Source organism: Triturus cristatus, chromosome 10 (assembly GCF_964204655.1).
Source record: "Triturus cristatus chromosome 10, aTriCri1.1, whole genome shotgun sequence".
In the NCBI taxonomy this organism is placed as follows: Eukaryota; Metazoa; Chordata; class Amphibia; order Caudata; family Salamandridae; genus Triturus; species Triturus cristatus.
Window position 1 is genome coordinate 1,045,113,383 of NC_140593.1, and position 20,058 is coordinate 1,045,133,440.

Consider the following 20,058-nt stretch of genomic DNA (forward strand, 5'->3'; position numbering starts at 1 on the left):
GAAGCAACTATTCCCTCAAATCCAGCCTCCTGATTGGCAGAACCACACCTAGTGTTACAGATGGATGCTAATTTCCATTTAATCATATGGCAAAAATGGCCTCACTAATTTGACCTCTTCATGTATGCAGAAACAATTTTAGATTTGTCTAAAAATGTGTTTTCATGTTCAGTTTGTTTACTGATAAGGTCTATCTGTTTACAGTGCAACCTTCCAAATGCAGCTAAGTTTCAAACGTTCCTCCTTCCTCCCACTTCACCCTTTGCATCATTTGGCTTCCTTATGTTTATACTCTATATTTAACATCCAGTTCTGTTGGCAGTTGCAACTAGGCCTCAGAAGGTTAATAAAACTAGGAGAATTTTGCCAGTGCAGCAATAAGGTACTTGCAAGAATACTCGGCTACCTAATGGAATCGGTTGCGCAGTAGGGTCTGGATTTTCTCACGTTATAGTTCCTTATATACGAAGAAACATTGCTTAATGTGTTTTTTATTTTTTTTATTTAGCCTTGCTCTTCCAACATTATTTGTCACCTCATTCTCGGTCTTCAAACGTAACTGAAAAAAGCAAATTAATGAATTGTGATTCTTAATGTTAACCCTTAACTTGCTTCGCTTTTTACTCTCACTACAGAAAATGGTGTCAAAAGGATTGGTCCACCGATTGAAGAGGAGCCTCGTAAGATCCCAAGGGCGGAAGTCATCCCCAGACCAGTCCCACAGAATATGCACCAACATCAAATTCCCCCCTATCCATTTGTGCATCCCCCATTTCCACTGCCTCCAGTCCGTCCCGTGTACAACAATCTTCCAATAAACATGGGTCCTATTCCAGCTCCTTATGTGCCTCCCTTGCCCCTTATGCGTTTCAACTATGAATTCCCCGCCATCAACATGGAGCTCGAGCACAACCTACCCATGCACTTTGGTCCTCAGCCTCGACATAGGCATAGGTATTGATTTCAAGAGCTCTTGCAGTAAGCAGCTTAACAGGGAGCCAACAATGGCATAACGTATGTGAATACTTTTCTTCCAGGGGGTTAGCTGAAAGAAGTGGAGTGCTGGTACACACCCAAGGACATTCTCCACATGTCATGTGTCAATTGTCGATAGACTCTTCCCCCTTTGCGACGTCTGTTAGCACACACTAACCACACCTACAGATGTTCATTGTGTGGTTTGAATCTAAATAAGGCACTCAGGTGTCCATTTTATGATGCTCGTGCTTCCTCTTTGGCACATGTTCACCTTCGTTAGTGAGGGCTTGCGAAGAATCATAGATGTTAAAGTAGCTGAATTAAAGGCCCTCATAGTTCCAGTTAGCCTTGCCACAGTAGACGGTGCTCCTCTTGGTGATGAAGAAGTTGAACAGGCAAAACCTGAGCCTGCAGATATTTGCACATGTTTCTGTTGTCTCCAGAAATACTCTGAAAGATCATAAATTCTTGCTATTATGATTTTGCAGAAGACTAGTGATTTTTTTTCTCCAGATAATTTGGAAATTAGAAGAAATATCAGCTTACCATTATGTTATTGCATTCTGGTCTTTCCAACTATTTTCTGAACTTGAAACCATAATAAAAAAATAACCTTTCCGTTGAGAAAATTGTCTTTACAGACACTTATTTTTTCTCTATGCCCTTATTCTGCTGCTTACACATCACATTTTATAAGCACAGCATTGTCCTAGACCCTAGCATACAACTGTCATTGATGTTCTTGTTACTAGTTTAAATATCTATAGTGCCCTCTAGAAACCAGGACTTAACCTTTTGAGGCAAAGTCTTTCCAGTTACATCGTATTGTCCTACTTGTTACTGTATTTTTCCTTTTGAGCTAGTTTTTACATGTATATCTGCAAGGGAAAACCAATTTTTATGTGACGATGGATGAGTGCCTGTTGCTTGGTGGAAGGAGTATTTCAAAACCAAGGCTCGGAAACATTGGAGGGCAAGTCTTACCAGAGCTTGTCATGGAAGAACTTCTGCTGCTGATGTCTGGTGGCATTCACCATACTGATATGTTACGCTTACTGGAAAACTACTTGGGCTTCCTGCATATGGGAGTTTCGTACCATTCTTTTTTTATTCTGTAAGGGTTTAGAAACTGTTTTATTTTAAAATAAGATAAAGCTGATAGAAGATTCTTGGAATTTATATGTTCATGTTTTGCATAGTTAATATATTTCTCCTTCTTCACACTCTTCTCCCACCCCCAGCCCATTGATTCAACGGCTTTGTAAAGTTTTGTGTAGGTTTGTTTTCTATATAAAAAGATGTTGATCATTATTGTTTGCCAATTATTTTTTGTTTTGAATTAATGAAAGGTCTGTTTGCATGAACAATTTTAGGCAAGCTGTGCAAGGCAACTACTTTATTCATGTTAGTCAGTTCCTTACGTCAAATAGTATTTCACATTGTCGAATTACACTGAATGTACTTTTATTAATTTGGGTTGGGTGCACAAGGGAGACAAACTAACCGGTCTGATTCGCTGTGAATGGTTTTTGAGGATGTGAATTAACGCTGAAATCATTTTCCCTTAAAAATATTATGACTGTCCTGAAATTCTGAGGCATTCAGCAGTGCAGTAGGATCCCTTTCACTTTCGACAACATATTTGTCAGGCTAAAACGTCACCTTACCTCCACCTTCCCCATAAATGTTAATGCTGGGACCCTGGCTGTTTATGCTTTGTTTACTCTCTCTGGACCATAAACCTCACCTACATAATCCAGTAATTAAATTGCTAGGTAACAGCTATTCCTTTTTGTAGTGTCAGTGTCTTGTGGTTTTCTGAAAGTCGTAGAATCTCATTTACCAACATCATGGATTCTGTGTACGCTTTGAATCTGTGATTACCAGGTGTGGGGAGCAGGAGAATTCCTGACTTTTGATTCATACTCTTCAAAGTGTAATTCCAGGTTATCTATATGGCTAAGCTTTACGGCAGGTTTCTATGGCACAGATATGGTTTTTATGAGGCTATATGCTTCAACACTTGTACTAATGTAATCCTCTGTCGTGTTGAACACACAGATTAAACGGACGCTATATCATTGGGGCACCCACTCAATGATGCTAAATTAACACCTTCAATGTTACTACCTAATTGACATTTAATCAATAGAAGTCTTCATGCATTATTGTGAGCTATGTTTTCTTAAACTCCTAATATGAAGCTTGTGCGATTTTGCATTCCAAAAGTAAGCCATTTCAAAGCATTTGCTAAGAAAAATACAGAGACTTTGTAAATTGTAAATTAGCCCCCATTTAATAAATGCTATTAAAGTTGCAAATTAATCAAAAGCCAGTATTGATTTCATTTTTTGATTGAGGATGCTGCTTATGGGTTATTTAGTTATGGATCTTTCTTCTTAGGACTCCAGTAATTGTACATTGGCTTTAGAGTACGGTTGTGTTAGTGAGTTACTCTGTGTTATCTTCCTGTTAATCTTCACTACCATGAAACGCAGTTCATAATGAAAACTTATCCTAAATAGAAGGCCGATTCCTGCCTATACACCCAGTGTTCACTCCCTGTGTTAAAGATGGGCATTTGTAGTTAAGTTGTTGGCCTTATTGTCCTCTGAAGTGTAGGTGGATATTTTCAGGAGCTGTGAGCTATCTTATTTGCTTTGTTTGGATTGGCACTAGAAACCTTTCTAAGCAGTGGTTAGACTGGGCGTATCTAAGGGAAAAGAAACCAAAACCTCCTATTCCTCCACCTTTGCGTAGCTTCTCCCATAATCGGTGTACATTCCACAGGTCTCCCGTTCCAGTTAACTCTATTGTGTGATCTTAAAAATGTTTCCCAGGACATATTTTCAGGTAAAATGAAGGATGTTCTGGTCTTCAGGTAGTGATGAGTTAGTTGCTGCTATGCCCCTTGCTTGACTGCATGAAAGGTCTTTTTTCAGCGACTGTGGTATACTGGAAATTACCCAGTTGTTCGTCCACCATAGACATCAAAAACAATAAACTGCCTCAGAGGTTTTCTTGACCTATCCAGTATCTTGTCTATTGTCTCGGATTACTGTGAACATCATAGTGGGTATTTAGTTAAGGATGTTTCAATGCTGTGTTCAATCCTACGTTTCAATACTGGTGCAATCCTACATTTGTAAGCAAGAAGCACATAGCATTGGTGCATCTCGCATGCTATAAATAAGAGAATTTTTATTTTGCTTATTCAATTTCAAAATACTCAACGTAGCACCACTTTAACTCAACGTGTTGATTTAATTAGAAAGTCAACCAGTAGGCAGAATTTAATTTGTGTATGTATGAGTATAGGTGTGTGTGTGTGTGTGTGTGTGTGTGTGTGTGTGTGTGTGTGTGTGTGTGTGTGTGTGTGTGTGTGTGTGTGTGTGTGTGTGTGTGTGTGTGTGTGTGTGTGTGTGTGTGTGTGTGTGTGTGTGTGTGTGTGTGTGTATATATTTGTTTTTTTTAGGAAGCAAAGAACTCTGGGTAGTTCTCAAGTTTAGGTGGAAAGCAGCTAAAGTATAGAGTACTCAACACCAGCGACACTTTAAATTTGCTCACCTCAAATGTGTGTGTGTGTGTATTTATTATATAGATATATATAATATATATACACATATGTATACATACATACATACATACATATATACATACAATCCCAGCAGTGTGGTTTTGGAAAACACATAGAGGTCTTCTTTTTATTAGATGTTGCACAGTAAGGTAAGTAAAATTCTGGGTAATGGTTTGCTTCTCCCAAACACACGGACATAACTCATATCATCAATTGTATGTATTGTAAAAAGCATTAAGGGTAGGCTTGTCCTCAGGTTATTTGTGTATAGATTTGTCTAATTGTTGTTTTTCATTTTAAATACCTTGGCCTGTGAACACACGAGGTTAAAGGTCCACCTGGCTGTTGCAGCAGGTAGTTATGTTTCACCTTTGCAGCATTCCATTTTACTTGCCTTAAAGGTGGAGAGTGGAATTTTGTATTTGCACTTAGCAAAAACATCTAAAAATAAAAGCGACCTGTACAGAAGCGCCATGCATGAATTTCAAATTTGTATAACCATAGCAGAAAATAAATAGGTGGTTTATAACAAAAAAAAGTAAAGCCTATTTTTCTTTAATCTTCTGGTAGTGAAATATTAATCCCTTGTTTAAATGTGTGTAAAAATGTACTATATGTAATTTGAATTTTTTGCAAATAAAGTTTTGTTGAATCTAGTTTCTTTTTTGTCTCAAGCGTGGTTAAGTAAATTTGACTCCTCTTACTTGCTACTTCACTTTGTTATAACTTGTTGGGGATTTTGGGATTTTAATTAAATATTGTATGCATTGCAAACTTGATTACACCAGAAATAACAGGCAGAGTTATAAAATCATACACAAACATTAAGTGTGAAAATGATATGCAGCCGCAAGTCATCTGAATTAGTTTCAGTTTAATGCTGGAATTGCCACTATTATATTTGCTGCTAAATAGTTTTTATATGAAAAGGATTGAACACTAGGCTGAATCAGTAATTTAAAAAAAATGGCCCTACCCTTGGGAAATGATACTACCTCTGTGTAATGTATACATTTTTATTAGTTTGTAAATGATGCATGTATGTTGCCAAGTTTCTAGCTTTCTTGTTTTCATGTTTTAAACCTCACGTATAAAGTCCTGACGGGGTGTTTAATGAGCACAGAGTAAATGGAAACCCTTTTAATTGGCTATTTCCCGTTGAGAAATGCTGTCTTACACAAGAGCTACTTCTGAGATAGGCCTGATAAGAAAGGTTTAACACTACACCATGGTAAGATGCGTCACTGGAATGTAAAGGATTAGTAGTGAAGGAGAGTTAACAACAAATTGAATCCCCTGCTTCCTGCTGATTTCATTGTATTATAAGCTGTATTTACACCATTACCCCTCTGAGAAGAGGTTCCAAGCAGACCGGGGTGTTTGGTGCATTTGGGAAACACAGGAGAGATGACATTAAGTGGTGACAGAGTGAGAAGGCTCAAGCAGCACAGGGGCCTTGAGACTATACGCTCCTTCACAAGAGGTATGTGCATCCGAGAAGACCAAATACTTCCCATAGATTCTGCATTACCATTACATCAGCTCTTCACTTCTGAGAACCCTGTTGCCAATCATACAACGTAGAATATCTGACTGAGACCAGGAGGCAGCAATGTCCCTAGGGGGAAAGGTAAAGTACCCTGCTATATAGACACATATTCCTGGTGCTAAAAGACCTTACTAGGCTACTTTTAGCAGGAAAGGTTCAAATGAATATGTAATATCTTAGTATACTGTGTGGCTTGTACCACTCCCTCATTATTCACCTACACTGTCCATGAGTCACGTGTATTTTCCTTGCTGGTTCTAGTTCTATCTTAAAACTGTGATGACGCTGAGAACCTAGGGAGAGGAGTTACACTGGACCCACCTTTGGATCAGTTGTGATGTTGTGCTGCTATAATAAAACTACTTGAAAGGCCTACTTTGTGAGGAGTTTGATTTGCAATATTGGCGACGAGCGAGGGAACACCCCTGTCAACAGCAGCAAGTAGCACGGGAGCAGAGTGTTTCCTGTACCCAGTAGAGAGGAAAAGGATTACAAGGAAGAATTTGCAAAATAAATCTTCTGAGCACTTCCTCAGTGGACTGTAGGAACCGGTCAACACAATGGACTTTAAAAGCAAGGTGGAGTCGGATGATGAATATTTTTGATACTTCAAAGCATCTTGGAAAGCAAAGCGCACGTCAACAGAAAACCGCAATTTCAAAGGTAAATACCTGTTCGTGAGCCGCATTCTGCCACGGACCCAAGAATCAGAGCGTACGTGGAACGCAGCTGCTCCTGGGATTCCCTGCGCCGACTCCGCAACGTTGCGGCCATTTTGGGAGCTATTAGGCTTCCGGTTCACTTCGTTTGCTGCGCTGGCAGGCATTGTATTTGTGCCGGCTGTCAACCGATTGAAGAAAGCAGGAAATCGAACGCAGGCAGCCAGGAGTGACACTGGGGGCAAGTGGCATATGACCCGACAAGTAAGTTATACCTTACATTTTAGTGCGAAACATTTACTGAGTATTTTAAGACATTCATTTATTTACACTGTGTGTAATTCACCACCTCCTCATCTACAAACTATACAATCACACTACAAGTGTCTCTAGTAGGACAAGTAAAGATCATTAAGCAAGATGCAGTTTGAGCCACCGGCAACATTTTTACAAAACAAAGGAGAACCCTGAATTCCATGGACAAGATGGAAAGAAAAATTACCAACTTATATGAGGGCTATACATGGAGAGCGTATGGGTGCAGAGGAAGAAAAGCATATTTCTGCATTGTTTAGGGTCAGAAAGCCAAGTGGTATTTAGGGCTTTACCTCAAGTTGTGGCCATTGAAGGTGAAGATGATTCAAATGTTTACAAGCAAGCTATGTTGAGAATGGAACAAAGATTCAAGCCCACTACAAATATTGCACTAAATAGATTCAAGTTTTATACTAAAGCTCAAAAAGAAAACAAATCCTTAACTGTAACTTTGGCACTATGACTGACGAAATGATTAGTGATCAAAACATCGTACATGTTGGGAGTAAAAAGACGCAGGAGCAACTTTGGGATATCCCAAACTGTCGGAAGCCATATGTACTGCAAAGGCATTGGAACAATCCGAGAAATGGATGCACACTGTGAGGAAAACTAACAGCAAAACGGAAAGTGTTGAGGAAGTGTGTGCAATTAGGCACACAGATGAACAACGTGCAGTCATCCTATACTGGGTCAAATATGTCATGGTTGAACTATAATGGTAATGTTAAAAGATTTGACAGACCTGAAAAACCTGGCACATGCTATAGATGTGGTAGCAGCAACACACACTGTCGTATGGAGTTTGTCCTACCATAAATATGGAATGTTGAAAATGTGGTATGATAGGTCATTTTTCGAATGTATGCAAGAATACCAGGAAAGTATCTTTTCAAGCACATGTGAAAATTTCCTGCACTACTGAGAAGTGTGACAATAAACATGTGTGAGAACAAAAAGGAAATTGTGTTACCCATAGAACATAGTGCTCCAGTAATTCTGAGGAGGAGATGGTTGAGAAGACACCAATGTGCATGGTGAAAGTAGTGGGAATAGATTTAGAACTCATGGCGGACTCCGGATCCCCATGGACTATAATTTCCAGGAATTATTACAAAGACAAATTGAGTGAAACATAAAAATAAGCTGCTACTACCGCCTGAAATTGTTGCTTTAAGCTTTGATGGTTCCAGGATTGCTATGGATGGGTATTTGTATGTTATGTTATGTTTTAAGGGCAGAGTTGCGCAAATCAAGCTTTACATCGCCATTGAACGAGTGAACGTATTAGGATGGAGGGAGCAGCTGAAGTTGGGGATCATAATTTTAATCCCTGCTCAAAGGAGCCTGTGCTATTAGATGAGGGAGTATGGTCCAAACAGGTTGCAATCGTAGGGAATACCGACAGGAAAACCTATATCCGAGAACAGTTCAAAGATGTTTTCACGGAAAAACTTGGTAAGTTAAAGAACTACACTCATAAAATTAAACTTAAGCGTAACATCATTCCCGTCAAGCAGAAATTGCAAGGAGTACCCATCAACGTACGAGACCAGCTGAGACATGCTAAATGTGTTGGTCAGTGAGGGCATTATAGAGGCCATTGAATCAGCCAAATGGGTTTCACCCATCGTTTTGGTCCGTAAACTTGACCAAAAATTGAGAGTATGTGTGGACTTCAGAGCGTTTAATTCAGGAGTAATTGTGGACTCTCACCCATTACCGAATATCAATGAAGTGATATCTATGTTGAAGGGTGCCAAAATACTCTCCACACTTGATTTGAGATCGGCATACAACCAGATTGAACTATCTGAAGATTCAAAAAAATTAGCAGCATTCATTACACCGCAAAGTTTGTACCAATATACCAGGATGCCATTTGGATTGCCATCTGCCGATTCTTTTTTCCAGAGGACTATGTTTCACATTTTCAGGGATAATGACCTGTTTGGGTGAAAAAATCAGCATGTTGTCCTGAAAACACTTGACAATGAGGAAAAACACAAGAAGCATTTAATGGAAGCTTGTGACAGATTGGCAAGGAATGGGCTGACACTTAAAGCTCAAAAATCTAAAATATTAAAAAAAATTATAATTGTTGAATACCTGGGAGACCCTGTCGGGGGGATGGCGTGGTCCCATAGCAATCCAATGTGGAGGCCTTGTGAATTCTTCTGCCCCAGCTAATAAGAGACAGCTGTTGTCGTTTGCTGGCATGTGTGAGTATTACAGTAAATTTGTGGGGAATTTTGCAACCAAGATGGAGCCGTTAAGAAAATTATTGAGGCATAATGTGCCGTATGAATGACTGGATCAACAGCAAAGAGCATTTGAGACAATCAAAGGTGAAATTGTTAAGGCTCCCACTTTAAAACTGTTTTGTATGAAAAAGTAATGCATAATCACCGTATATGCAAGTTTGTATGGGATTGGAGGAGTGTTATCACATAGGTGTGCTAAGGAGGAATGGGATGTGGCATTTGCCTCTTGTACCCTAAATGAGACAGAGCGCAAGTACGCAGTGATTGAAAAAGAGTTACTTGCGTGTGTGTAGGCAATGGAACATTAGCGGATTTATGTGTGGGCCAGCAAATTCATATTAAGAACGGATCATAGGCCACTAGTAAACATTTTATCCCCTGGTGATGGCTGGAATTCCACAGCACGTATTGTGAGACTAACATCAAAACTGCAAGAGTATTGTTTTAAAACCAAATTTGTTCCAGTGAAAAAGAATGTGACAGCTGATTTCATGTCACGTCACGCATGTCAACAGGATGAGTTGGAGGTGTTGAATGAATGAGTTGTGGGGACAAGTATTCAAGAAATTTTTCAGGTGATTTTGGAGATATTTCTGAAGAAAGGTGGAGAGTGTGTGTGAAGAAGAGGATGATCTTTGGCAAACCAACAAACAAATTTTGAATGTGTGGCCTAAGAAAAGGAATTTAAGTCCTGAAGTTATGCCCATATTCAGTGTTGCGGATGATTTTGAGATAGAGGGTGATTTAATGTACGGGGGTGGTGGAATGTGTACATCCCAAGAGTTGATTTTCAAAGTGGCACATAAGTCATCCAGTTATGTCTGCAATGAAATGCCTTGTGAGGAACTTTTTCCGGTGACCGGGCATAGACCGCACCATTAATCGCACCGTTCGGGAATGTGATGTATGTGCTTCAAGTGAGAAGATGTTAAGAGTTAATACTCCTCCATTGAAGTGTGTGGAGTGGCCCGGTGAACCATGGAAGAAGTTGGCATTTGATATTTCAGGGCCTTTCAAGTGTTTACCCAGTGATTCACGGTATTAGTGGATTATCATTCCAAGTGGACTGAAGTAAAGTTGTTTCCCAGACCACCACTAATGTATTGTATTGGAAATGCATTTGTATAGCGCTTACTACCGCTGACGAGGCGTCAAACCGCTTTTTTGGCGAGTAGCTCGCTACTCCGGGACCCATGGAGGATTAGTGTTGAATTAGTATAGTGAAACATGCAAGTAAATCTTTAAGTGGTGGATAGGTTAGTCAGTTATTTGGTTATGGAAGGATAGGAGAAGAATAGAGAGGAAAAAAGGTTTGTATTTATATAGCGCTTGTTACCCCTGATGGGATGTTGAAGCACGCTACTGCGGAAACCCATAAAGGATTAGTGGTGAATTAGTATAGTGGAATATGGAATTTGAGAAGTAATCATATTAGACTGTTTTGATTGAAAAGGATAGTGGAGGGATAGTAGAGTGAAGGATTTTCTTTTTTTTTTCTTTCTTTTTTTTCTCTTTTTTTTTTTTAGGTCATAGCAGTAGGGGGAGGCTTTTGGATGATTATAAAGGGTTTTTGGAGGAAAAGAGTCAGAGGGAAGAGTTTAGAAAGGTTTGTTTTGTGGGACTGGTATAGTAAAAGAGGGGTCAGATCATGCAAGGAGAGGTAGAGTAGGAGAGCGTCTAGAAAGGGTTATTTTGGGGATCATAGTAGTGGTATGGTGTTTGGAATAAATGAGAGAGTGGATGTAGAGTATATATTGATAGATGTATAGGGTGAGAGATAGGGTAGTGCATTGGAAAGAGTAGTTGAAAGAAGTTGGAGATGACTCAAAGTTGGGCTAGAAGATATATTGAGAGAAGTATAGGCTGAGAAATAGGGTACTGCATTGGAAATGCCAAATTAGAAGAAAGTGATAAGTATATAGATCCATAAGTACATTGAAAGTATACAGATGCATAAAGGAGGTAAGTATATGTAGATTAAAGATATTAATAGAGGTACAGGATGAGAAATCGGGTAGTGCATTGGATATGCTTTTTCAGGGGAAAAGTAACAGGCACACAGATCCAGTACATAGAGGTACATAGGAAGCAAGTACATGTAGACCAAAGAGGATTTTTTAAGTTGTTTCTTGATTTTTAACAACATAATTATTCTACATGTTTATACAAAACAATACACAGATAGGTACACTTCTATAGTGAAAATAAATGCTACATACAGAGGGATATGCTGTCAATTTCTGTTTGCGTTTGGTGCTTATGTGAGGAAGAGCCAATTCTTGAGTAGTTTTCTGAGCATTAGGTGGTTGTCGGTGGATCTTATGTTGGCGGGTAAAGAGTTCAATAGTTTGGCTGCTTGAACAGAGAAGAATGTGCCACCCATGTTTTTTTTGCTTGCATCTTGGGATTTTGAGGCGAGATGCCCCTTTGGAACGGAAGTTCCTTTGTTGAATGTGTTTGGTGGTTTTATTCCTGATGAAGAGTGGTCCCATTCCATGTATTGCTTTGTCGGTGATACAAAGTAGCTTGAACGTGGATCTCTGGCAACCAGTAACCAATGCACGGCTTTCAAGGCAGGTGAGATGTGGTCTTGCGGTTTGAAACCCAAGAATAGTCTGGCAGCCGAGTTCTAAATCCGTTGTTGTCTTTTCATGGTTGTTAAAGGTGATCCGTGGTAGAGGCTATTGGCGTAATCGAGTTTTGACAGAACAAGGGAGATGGTAGCTTGGACTTTGTGTGGAAATCTCAAATGAGGGAAAATTAGTCGCAGTATTTTTATAGTGTCAAAGCTTGATCTTGTCAGTTTGTCCATTTGGGCATTCATTGACAGCTTGGAGTCCATGTTCATTCTGAGGTTTCTTACTTCCTTCGATACTTTAGGAGGTGATCCCACTTCATCAGGCCATGCTGCAAGCAGGTCGTAATGTTTCCAATCGCCACACGTGAGTATTTCCGTTTTGGAAGCATTCAATTTGAGATGGCTCCAAGTCATCCACTGATCCACGGCTCTGAGACAACTGAAAATTAGGGATGTTCCAATGTCTTTGGGGCATTCCAGTTGAAGGAGTAGGTGTGTGTCATCTGCATAGTTATAGCACGTAAGGTGAAATTGATTGATCAGTTCCGGTAATGACTTAATGTTGATGTTGAAAAGCATGGGCGAAATGATAAAGCCTTGAGGGACCCCTGCTTTTGTAGAGTATGGTTTGGACGAGAAAGGTGGGGTATGGGTGACATTAGTTCTGTTTCGAAGGTAGGACGCAATCAAGTCTAGAGCAGTTCCCTCTATGCCAGCTTCATAGAGTTTTTGTTTCAGAGTGTCATGGTCAACCGTGTCAAAGGCAGCCGAGAGGTCCAAGAGGAGTTGTGCAGCAACCACGTTGCAGTCTTCTGTATTCTTCGGGTCATCCCAGATGGCAGGGAGGGCAGATTCAGTGCCTCTTCCTGGACGGAATCCTGTTGGAAGTCTGAAAGTATGTCATTCTTTTTAATGAATTGTGACATCTGGGCGAACGCTGCTCTTTCTATCAGTTTGCCCAGGAAAGGTCCATTTGTAATGGGTCTGTAGTTGACAGGGTTCAGCGGATCCAAGTTTGTTTTCTTCAGTAAAGGGCATATGTGTGACGTTTTGAGTTCTTCTGGAAATATTCCGGTAGTTAAGGAATCGTTGATGATTCTTCTTACTGGAGTGGCAGCAGAGGTTGTTAAAAGAATTGTCTTGAAAGTTTGTGGTGGACAGGGGTCAGAAGGTCTGCAGGCAGGCCTGCTTGCTTTGACCAGGTCCATAAATTCATTGTGTGAGATGTGTTGGGAGGAACGGAGAGGCTGGGTTAGAGTATTCTTGGATTGTTGTTTTGTACAAGGGTTAGTGCTGGTGCTTTTTTTCTGTTTTAAGTATGAGTCCAACGTGTCTGCTTTGTCTGTGTAATGATTTGCCAGTTTGTCTGTGAAATCTTGAGTAACAGGATATGTTCCTTCTAGACAATTTGGTTTGCGAAATTCATTGAGTATTTTATAGAATTCTTTATTTGCAAATTTAGCATTTTGAATTCTGTCTGACTAGTACCTTTTCTTAGCTTTTTTGATAGCTGACTTGTATAATCTGTTAATTTTCTGTAGGTGAAGTTTGTCTTGTTTGGCGTTTGTTTTGAGCCAGGTACGTTGCAGCTTTCTAATTTGTTGTTTTATGTCTTTTATTTCTATGTTTCTCCAAGGTGCTTTTTAGGTCTCGTCTGAGACAGCGCTTTAGCGCTGCTCTGGCGAGACTTATAGTATGCGAGTTTTGGAAGTGCCAACAGTGGCTTTTCAGGCCGCCAAATACAGTGCATGTGCGCCGTCCGGGCGCGCGCACCATTTGGCAGCCTGAAAAGCACTGCCTGATCACTTGCTTTGATGTCCTCAGTGAGCCGCTTGTTGTTGTCTAGGTCTTTTTTTTTTTTTACCCCTCCCTGACGCACACGTCAGACCCTGCCGACAAATGTAAGAGCCGGTCGTGGTTGGGGGCGTGGCCCCCTCCACTCCCTCCTCGCCTTGTTGTTGTTCACATTTGTTGCATCCCAGCATGGTGAGCTTTATATTATGAGGCGTGCATTTCTTATGTTCGGCGCTGCATTAAAAATAGCAACTGGCGCTGTGCCCTCTCTCAGGTGCACCCTTTCCCCAGCAATGTTTTCAGTGCGATGTCTGCTCCACATACTTTAAGCAGCACTGCCGGCGCCGCTGCTTTCCCCCGTAATCCAGACTTGTTCCAGGCACTTCGCCTGTAACCTCACCCCGGAGCACGAGAGGGCGGGGGAAGAACCGGGAGTGCTGCGAGAGAAGGAGCAGACATTAGCCCTATCCGTCCGTCTTTGGAAATATTCAGCTTTAACTTTAAGACTCAGCGCGGCGCCCACTGCAGGACACTGCGCATTCACTCCACCACTTCCCTATCTAGGTGCCCTCTTGCTGCCCTGGGACCGATCGAGCCCTCTTTGTCCAACCCGCTCTTATCTAGATTAATTGATTGATATCTGCCCTCTGCACGTTTCCTGCCCATGCTCTGCCACTTTCTTGAAAGGGTTCACTAACTAGAGTTGGGAGGGTCCTCGGTATAAAACAAGCGCTGGGGCTGCTCTGTGTGTGAAACCGCCACCAATCCTCTCTCAATTAAAGTGCCCGGACTGACCTTAGACTTAGAGCTGCTTCTAATAAAATGGCGTTTGCCGAGCTCTAAATGAGAACATGCGGAGGCTTTGTATATGGAGCTTGGTTTGAGTGAAACAACATCTAATTAGCGGCAGTAATGGGGTCCAGAGAGTCAGCAATTATAGCAGAGTGCGACATTTACTCTACGAGAGGGGATTCCGGTGATGTCTTCAAGTGGTTAACCCTGTCCTGTGAACCGACCAGATAACTGTGAGAACATAGTCGAGCCTTCGCAAAACCGAACAATACTTTTTCTATAATTACTCATTTAATAGTTGTTTTTATAGAGCTCACATTCCATCCAGTTGTGTGTCAAGGTGCTATAGCTGCCATCTTACTTGTATAGATCGTGATGGAAAAAGCGCAGCGCTTGCTGAGTACCTGTGACAAGAGAAATGCCGAAATAAACCTCATGTTACACTCGAGCGCACTGTGTACCCTGATGCAAAGCATAACATCCATTGCACACCGACAGAGCACACAGCTGGGCACAGAAAAAAAATGGGGTTATGTATTTTAAATGCATTAATCGTAGAGCAAAAGTGCAAGTGATGGCTTTGTGATTTTTAATATATAATATTGAACATGGTAAATAAACTGCCATGCCCGTCCACTCCATCTGAGTTCACCTGCGCCATGTACTCGCAGCGCCAAAATATTTCTGGCTGGTGGTGGGTGCTTTAAAAAAGTAGAAGCAGACAATTATGATGATTTGAATGTGGCAGTAGGTAGCGTTTCGACTTTGACTAGAAATACTAGTTTCAAACCTTGGGGGTTAATGCAGCCTTGGACCCCCGACCATAATACTGTGTGGGCCCAATTCGCGAATGGCAGGCTTGAAAGCGTGGGGTGTGCGTGTCAGGGGAGTCACCCCCTTCTTGCTTGTTTACTTTGTCTCTGGTTCCCCTCAGGTATCCAGACTCTGCCTCTCTGCGGACTTCTCTGGGTGACCCCTGGTGACCCCTGCTTGTGGACATAGGTTTGTCTAAATGAGGTACATCATGCCACTGGCACGCTGGTCCTACGCCTCGCTGCTCCTCAAACCTGCTTTGCCAATTTTCTGTTCGAAATTATGAGCTAAAACACAGAATAAGTGCTTTAGCCCGATTTCTTAACATAACACCACTAAAGCTGACATTCATCAATAGATTGTGATAAAATAACTGGACTGAAGTGTAAGAAGCGGACACGTTGTGGGGCTGTGGCTCTTGAAAAGTGGGGGAAATTGTCTTGCGTTATCTATTTCTAATACAATACATTTGAAGTGTCTGATTAAAAATGGGCAGCGGCCGAGAAGATGTGTTTATCTTTTTTCTTTTTAGCTTACTCATTGCACTGTGTTTAGATTTCTCTTTTCAGATTTCCTCTTCCCAAGTACTTGTTTAGTTTTGCAGGCCGTGGCGTGCTCCTTAAAGCACTGTTTGCTTTACCCCTCCTGCTTCGCTCGCCCCCCAGATAGCACACACGCAACCTTCTCCTTAATGAGGTGGCAACGCCTCTTCAGTACTCACTCCTTCTCTGCTGCATTTGCTGCTCTGGCTGACTGCCTCCCTCCGCCCCAGGGGTCTACCCCCGCCGCCAGGGAACAAATCTGCCTGCACTATGTAAGTAGCATTAACCACACTCAAATGTTACAGAAATAATGAACAATAAATATCTTCTGCTCCCACTCTTAAAATAGTTGTTTGACCAGATCGGAGTAAATCAATTTGTTCAGCATCTGTTGGCGCCTCATTAACATTTATTAACAATGTCCTTTCGGGATGCAGCTTCAAGTGTGGAACAAACTCATGTTCCCATACCTGCAGTCGAACTTCAGAGGCGGGTTAGTTCTTGCCTTTCCTTTCCCCCTACTAGTTATTATTTGATATTTACATGACATCGTTTGCGTGATTTACATGCCGAATATTTTCAATGTTCATTTGGTGCACGGACTCTCTGAGGCAAGCCCGGCTTCTCAACACTCGGCTCTGACTCCCTCTAACTTGTCGACCACCTCTGATGTTATACTGTTTACACCCCCGATCCCCTCCCCACTACTATCCCCCACTTCACCTCGGAATCCAGTGTGGTATGCTCTCAAAGGTAGAAGCCTGCCTGCAGCCCTCTGCCCCTCCACCCCCCCTGCTCCCCCAGCAGTGTGCACGTTCAGTGCCAGTCCGCAACGCTCTGCCCCCAGCGGCATGCACGTTCAGTGCCAGCCTGCAGCCCACTGTCCCACAGCAGCGTGGAAGCTCACTGGCAGCCCGCTGCCCTCTCCGCCTCCCCCCCCAGAGGTGTGCCCGCTCAGTGGTAGCCCACAGCCTCTGCCCCCTTCACACATCTACAAACTATTCAAACGTTTCACACCACTCCAGACTTCTTGGCGCATCATTCGGTCTTCTTCCGAAACCAAGGTGTGAACGCTTTTCAAACACATTCAGCTGAAAGGGTGCCACGGCAACACTGATAACTATCTTAATTAGGAGGCTAACTTTCAGTTTATAGTAGGATTGCTGTTTCCTTTCACTGCAGATTCCTTTTTTTTTTTTATCCTTTCTTTTTTTCTAAAACAACGTCTAAAGTTAATTCAATGCCTTTGCTAGCTTTCGTTTTACATTTTGCTTATACACACATTTACATGTAAAAATGCAAGTGCAGAATGCTTTACTCTCTATTTTGCTCGCATAGTAAACATGAACTCACCATAACAAGCATTTGAGCTTGAGCTATTGGCACTGTAAATGGCAATGCCTTTTATTTATGTGTGAGTTTTTAAAACATAAATAAAAGGCATTGTCATTTACAATGGCAATAGCTCAAACTCTCGCAAATGCGAGACCTATTGCATTGCAAATGCTTGTTTCTTTTGTTCTGTTGTGTGGTTTTGAGTGGTATCAGGATGTCAAAAGCTTCCTGTAGCCACTCATATTGATTTTGAACAGAATTTGTTTCCAGATTTGTACTGGATGTTAGTTGTGTTTCTAAGTATTCCAAATTGAATTTGTTCCACGGCCGATAGGTGGATGAATGTAAGGTAGTGTTAGGTGAGTCGCTTAGTGTTTTGTGTTGGAAAGCAAGCAAGTGGTGGTCTGACCATGTGACTGGAGTTATAGTTTGAAAGATAACTAGTTCAATATTAGCAAAAATGACCTCTAGGATATGTCCAGCGATGTGTGTGGGTTTGTGGACAATCTGATGCAGGTTCAGTGCGTCTAGGCCAGTGATTGTTTTTGGATGGGCCATATTGGGTTTGTCAAACCAAATGTTGAGGTCACCCAGAACGCATAGGTTGAAGAGTATTGTTATCAATATTGAAACTGTGCCTAGAAGTGCGTCTGGGAATGTCGCCTTGCTAGGTGGAGGAATGTAAAGGAGCAGGAAGTTAAAGGAGGAAGACTGTGTAGGATTGCATCTTGTTAGAAGAGCCTCACAATTCTTTATGGAGATGTCATCAACTTTAGTTATATGTAATGTTTGCCTGAACACAACAACTAGACCACCTCCTATTTTGCCTATACGATTTTAGGTGATCATTTGATAGCCTAGCGGAACGGCTTCATGCAGGACTGGAACCATATCGTCTCCCAACCATGATTCAGGTATGAATAGTATGTCTGGTTTTGTATCTGTGAAAAGGTTGTAGATGTTAAGTTTGCTTTTAGAGAGGGATCAAGCGTCTTCCTGCGCTGACGTCGGTGGTGGCTGCACCGAGGGTATCGACTCCGTGTCAATATCCTTCCTCTCCACAGGGCTCAGTGGAGGGTGAGTCTACGCTGGTCCGAGACCAGGCTGAGTCACCTCTGCTTATTGTCGACGCCGACTCGACGTCTGGATGGGTGCCAGTTCCTCTTTTCGCAGGGGACGTAGACCCAGAACACCAAGGGGTGTCTTCTTGCCCTTTGGCTCAGCTGCCCCTTGGCCAGTGACCCCTTGCTCATCCGACTCCAGCGTCTCTTTTCTGTTGGACGAGTTAGCCTTCAACCGTCCCCTACAGATGATCTGCTGTTGCCACCTAGAATGGCTACAGAGGCTAGTGCTACCTTTGCGAGGGCTGTTTGCGAGGCTGCAACTCATTTACACTTGCAGCCCCCCTCGGTCTCTTTGACTTCAGATCCATTATTAGATATCCTCCACCAAGGTGAGGTGGAGGGAGAGACCTTGCTGCCTTTTGGTGGGTCGTTATTTGACACTCTTCTTGGCACATGGGCACGGCCCTCCTCAGGTGACCCTTTGGAGCAGACCATTGCACATCGCTCCGACCTGCTTGTCCCTTTATCCTAGGGCTCAGGCCTGGGTCGCCCAGGTGGCTTTCGCCACGCAGCCTTCCTCTCCTCTCCCATTACTGCCTCCCACTAGGGAGTCTCGCTGGTTGGAGACCTGTTATCGTCATATTTTTGCGTCCACTAGTTCGGGCATCCGTGCTTTGAACACAACTTCTGTGTTTGCACTGGCTACTTTTGCTCTTTGGGACTCGATTGAAGGTCTTCTTCCCTCTCTTTCGGAAGGTTCTCGTACTGAACTGGCTTGTCTCATTTATCCAGGAAAAGAAATTGCACAATTTACCATTAGATCGGCCATGGACTCTACTGATCTGTGGGTCGGGCAATGGCCAGGTCCGTTGCTCTGCACCGCCATGCCTGGCTGCGCGATGGTGGTTTTCCTGAAAATATTCGGGAGAGTCTACGGGATTTACTGTTTGGCGGCCTTCGACACGGTGGACCATGCTCTTTTGGTCGACCGTGTCGAGAGCGCCGGGATTCGGGGCCCCCCTCTGGACTGGATCTCCTCTTTTCTCTGTGACTGCTTTCAAGCGGTCCGTCTGGCCAGTTTTCTGGCTCAGAAAAATCGATTGATATGCGGTGTCCCCCAGGGCTCGGCCCTCTCCCCCCTCCTCTTCAATTTGTACATTCACCCTTTGATCTCAGCCCTCCAAAAACGAGGGGTGACCATCTTCAACTATGCCGACGATCTTCAATTAGTTTTTCAGATTGATTCCTCTCCCTTTTCTATTGAAAACTTTCAATCGGTCATGCTATTTATTAGCAATTGGATGAGTGCTAGTCAGCTTAAGTTAAACCCAGACAAAACTGAGATGATCCTCACGGGGGGCCTGGGAAACCCCTGGAATTCCAATTTCTGGCCTGACGCCCAGGGTCGTCCTCCATCTCCAGCGAAATCAATCAAGAGTCTGGGAATTGTAATCAGCTGCGACCTTTCGATGAAAGCACAGATTAAATCGGTGGTATCTGCTTGTTTCTTCTATCTTCGAAGAATTCGCAAAATTTCCAGATTTTTGACTCACGAGGCTCGGACTCAGGCCGTCCTTGCCTTGGTGATGTCGCGTATTGATTTTGCCAATTCCCTCTACGCTGGCATTCCCGCCTATCAACTACACCAACTTCAATTGGTACAGAACCAAGCTTCTCGTCTTGTATACAGCCAGCCTAAATTCCACCATATGAAACCCATTTTGAAGGATCTTCATTGGCTCCCCGTTTTTCAACGTTGCCTTTTCAAATTAGGATGCACCATTTTTAAAGCCCTTTG

At 42.4% G+C, this 20,058-nt stretch overlaps 1 protein-coding gene across 2 annotated transcripts in view; it reads left to right on the forward strand.

The window, feature by feature from the left end:
* The window catches only part of RNF216 (ring finger protein 216), an 883,004-nt gene extending 879,695 nt beyond the window's left edge, over nt 1-3,309 (forward strand). For both annotated transcript variants that reach the window (XM_085629139.1, XM_085629141.1), the window contains one exon: nt 636-3,309. In XM_085629139.1, the coding sequence (XP_085485265.1) occupies nt 636-961 (326 nt within the window). In that variant the 3' untranslated portion in view covers nt 962-3,309. The remainder of the gene's footprint in view (nt 1-635) is intronic.
* The last annotated feature ends 16,749 nt before the right edge of the window (nt 3,310-20,058 follow it).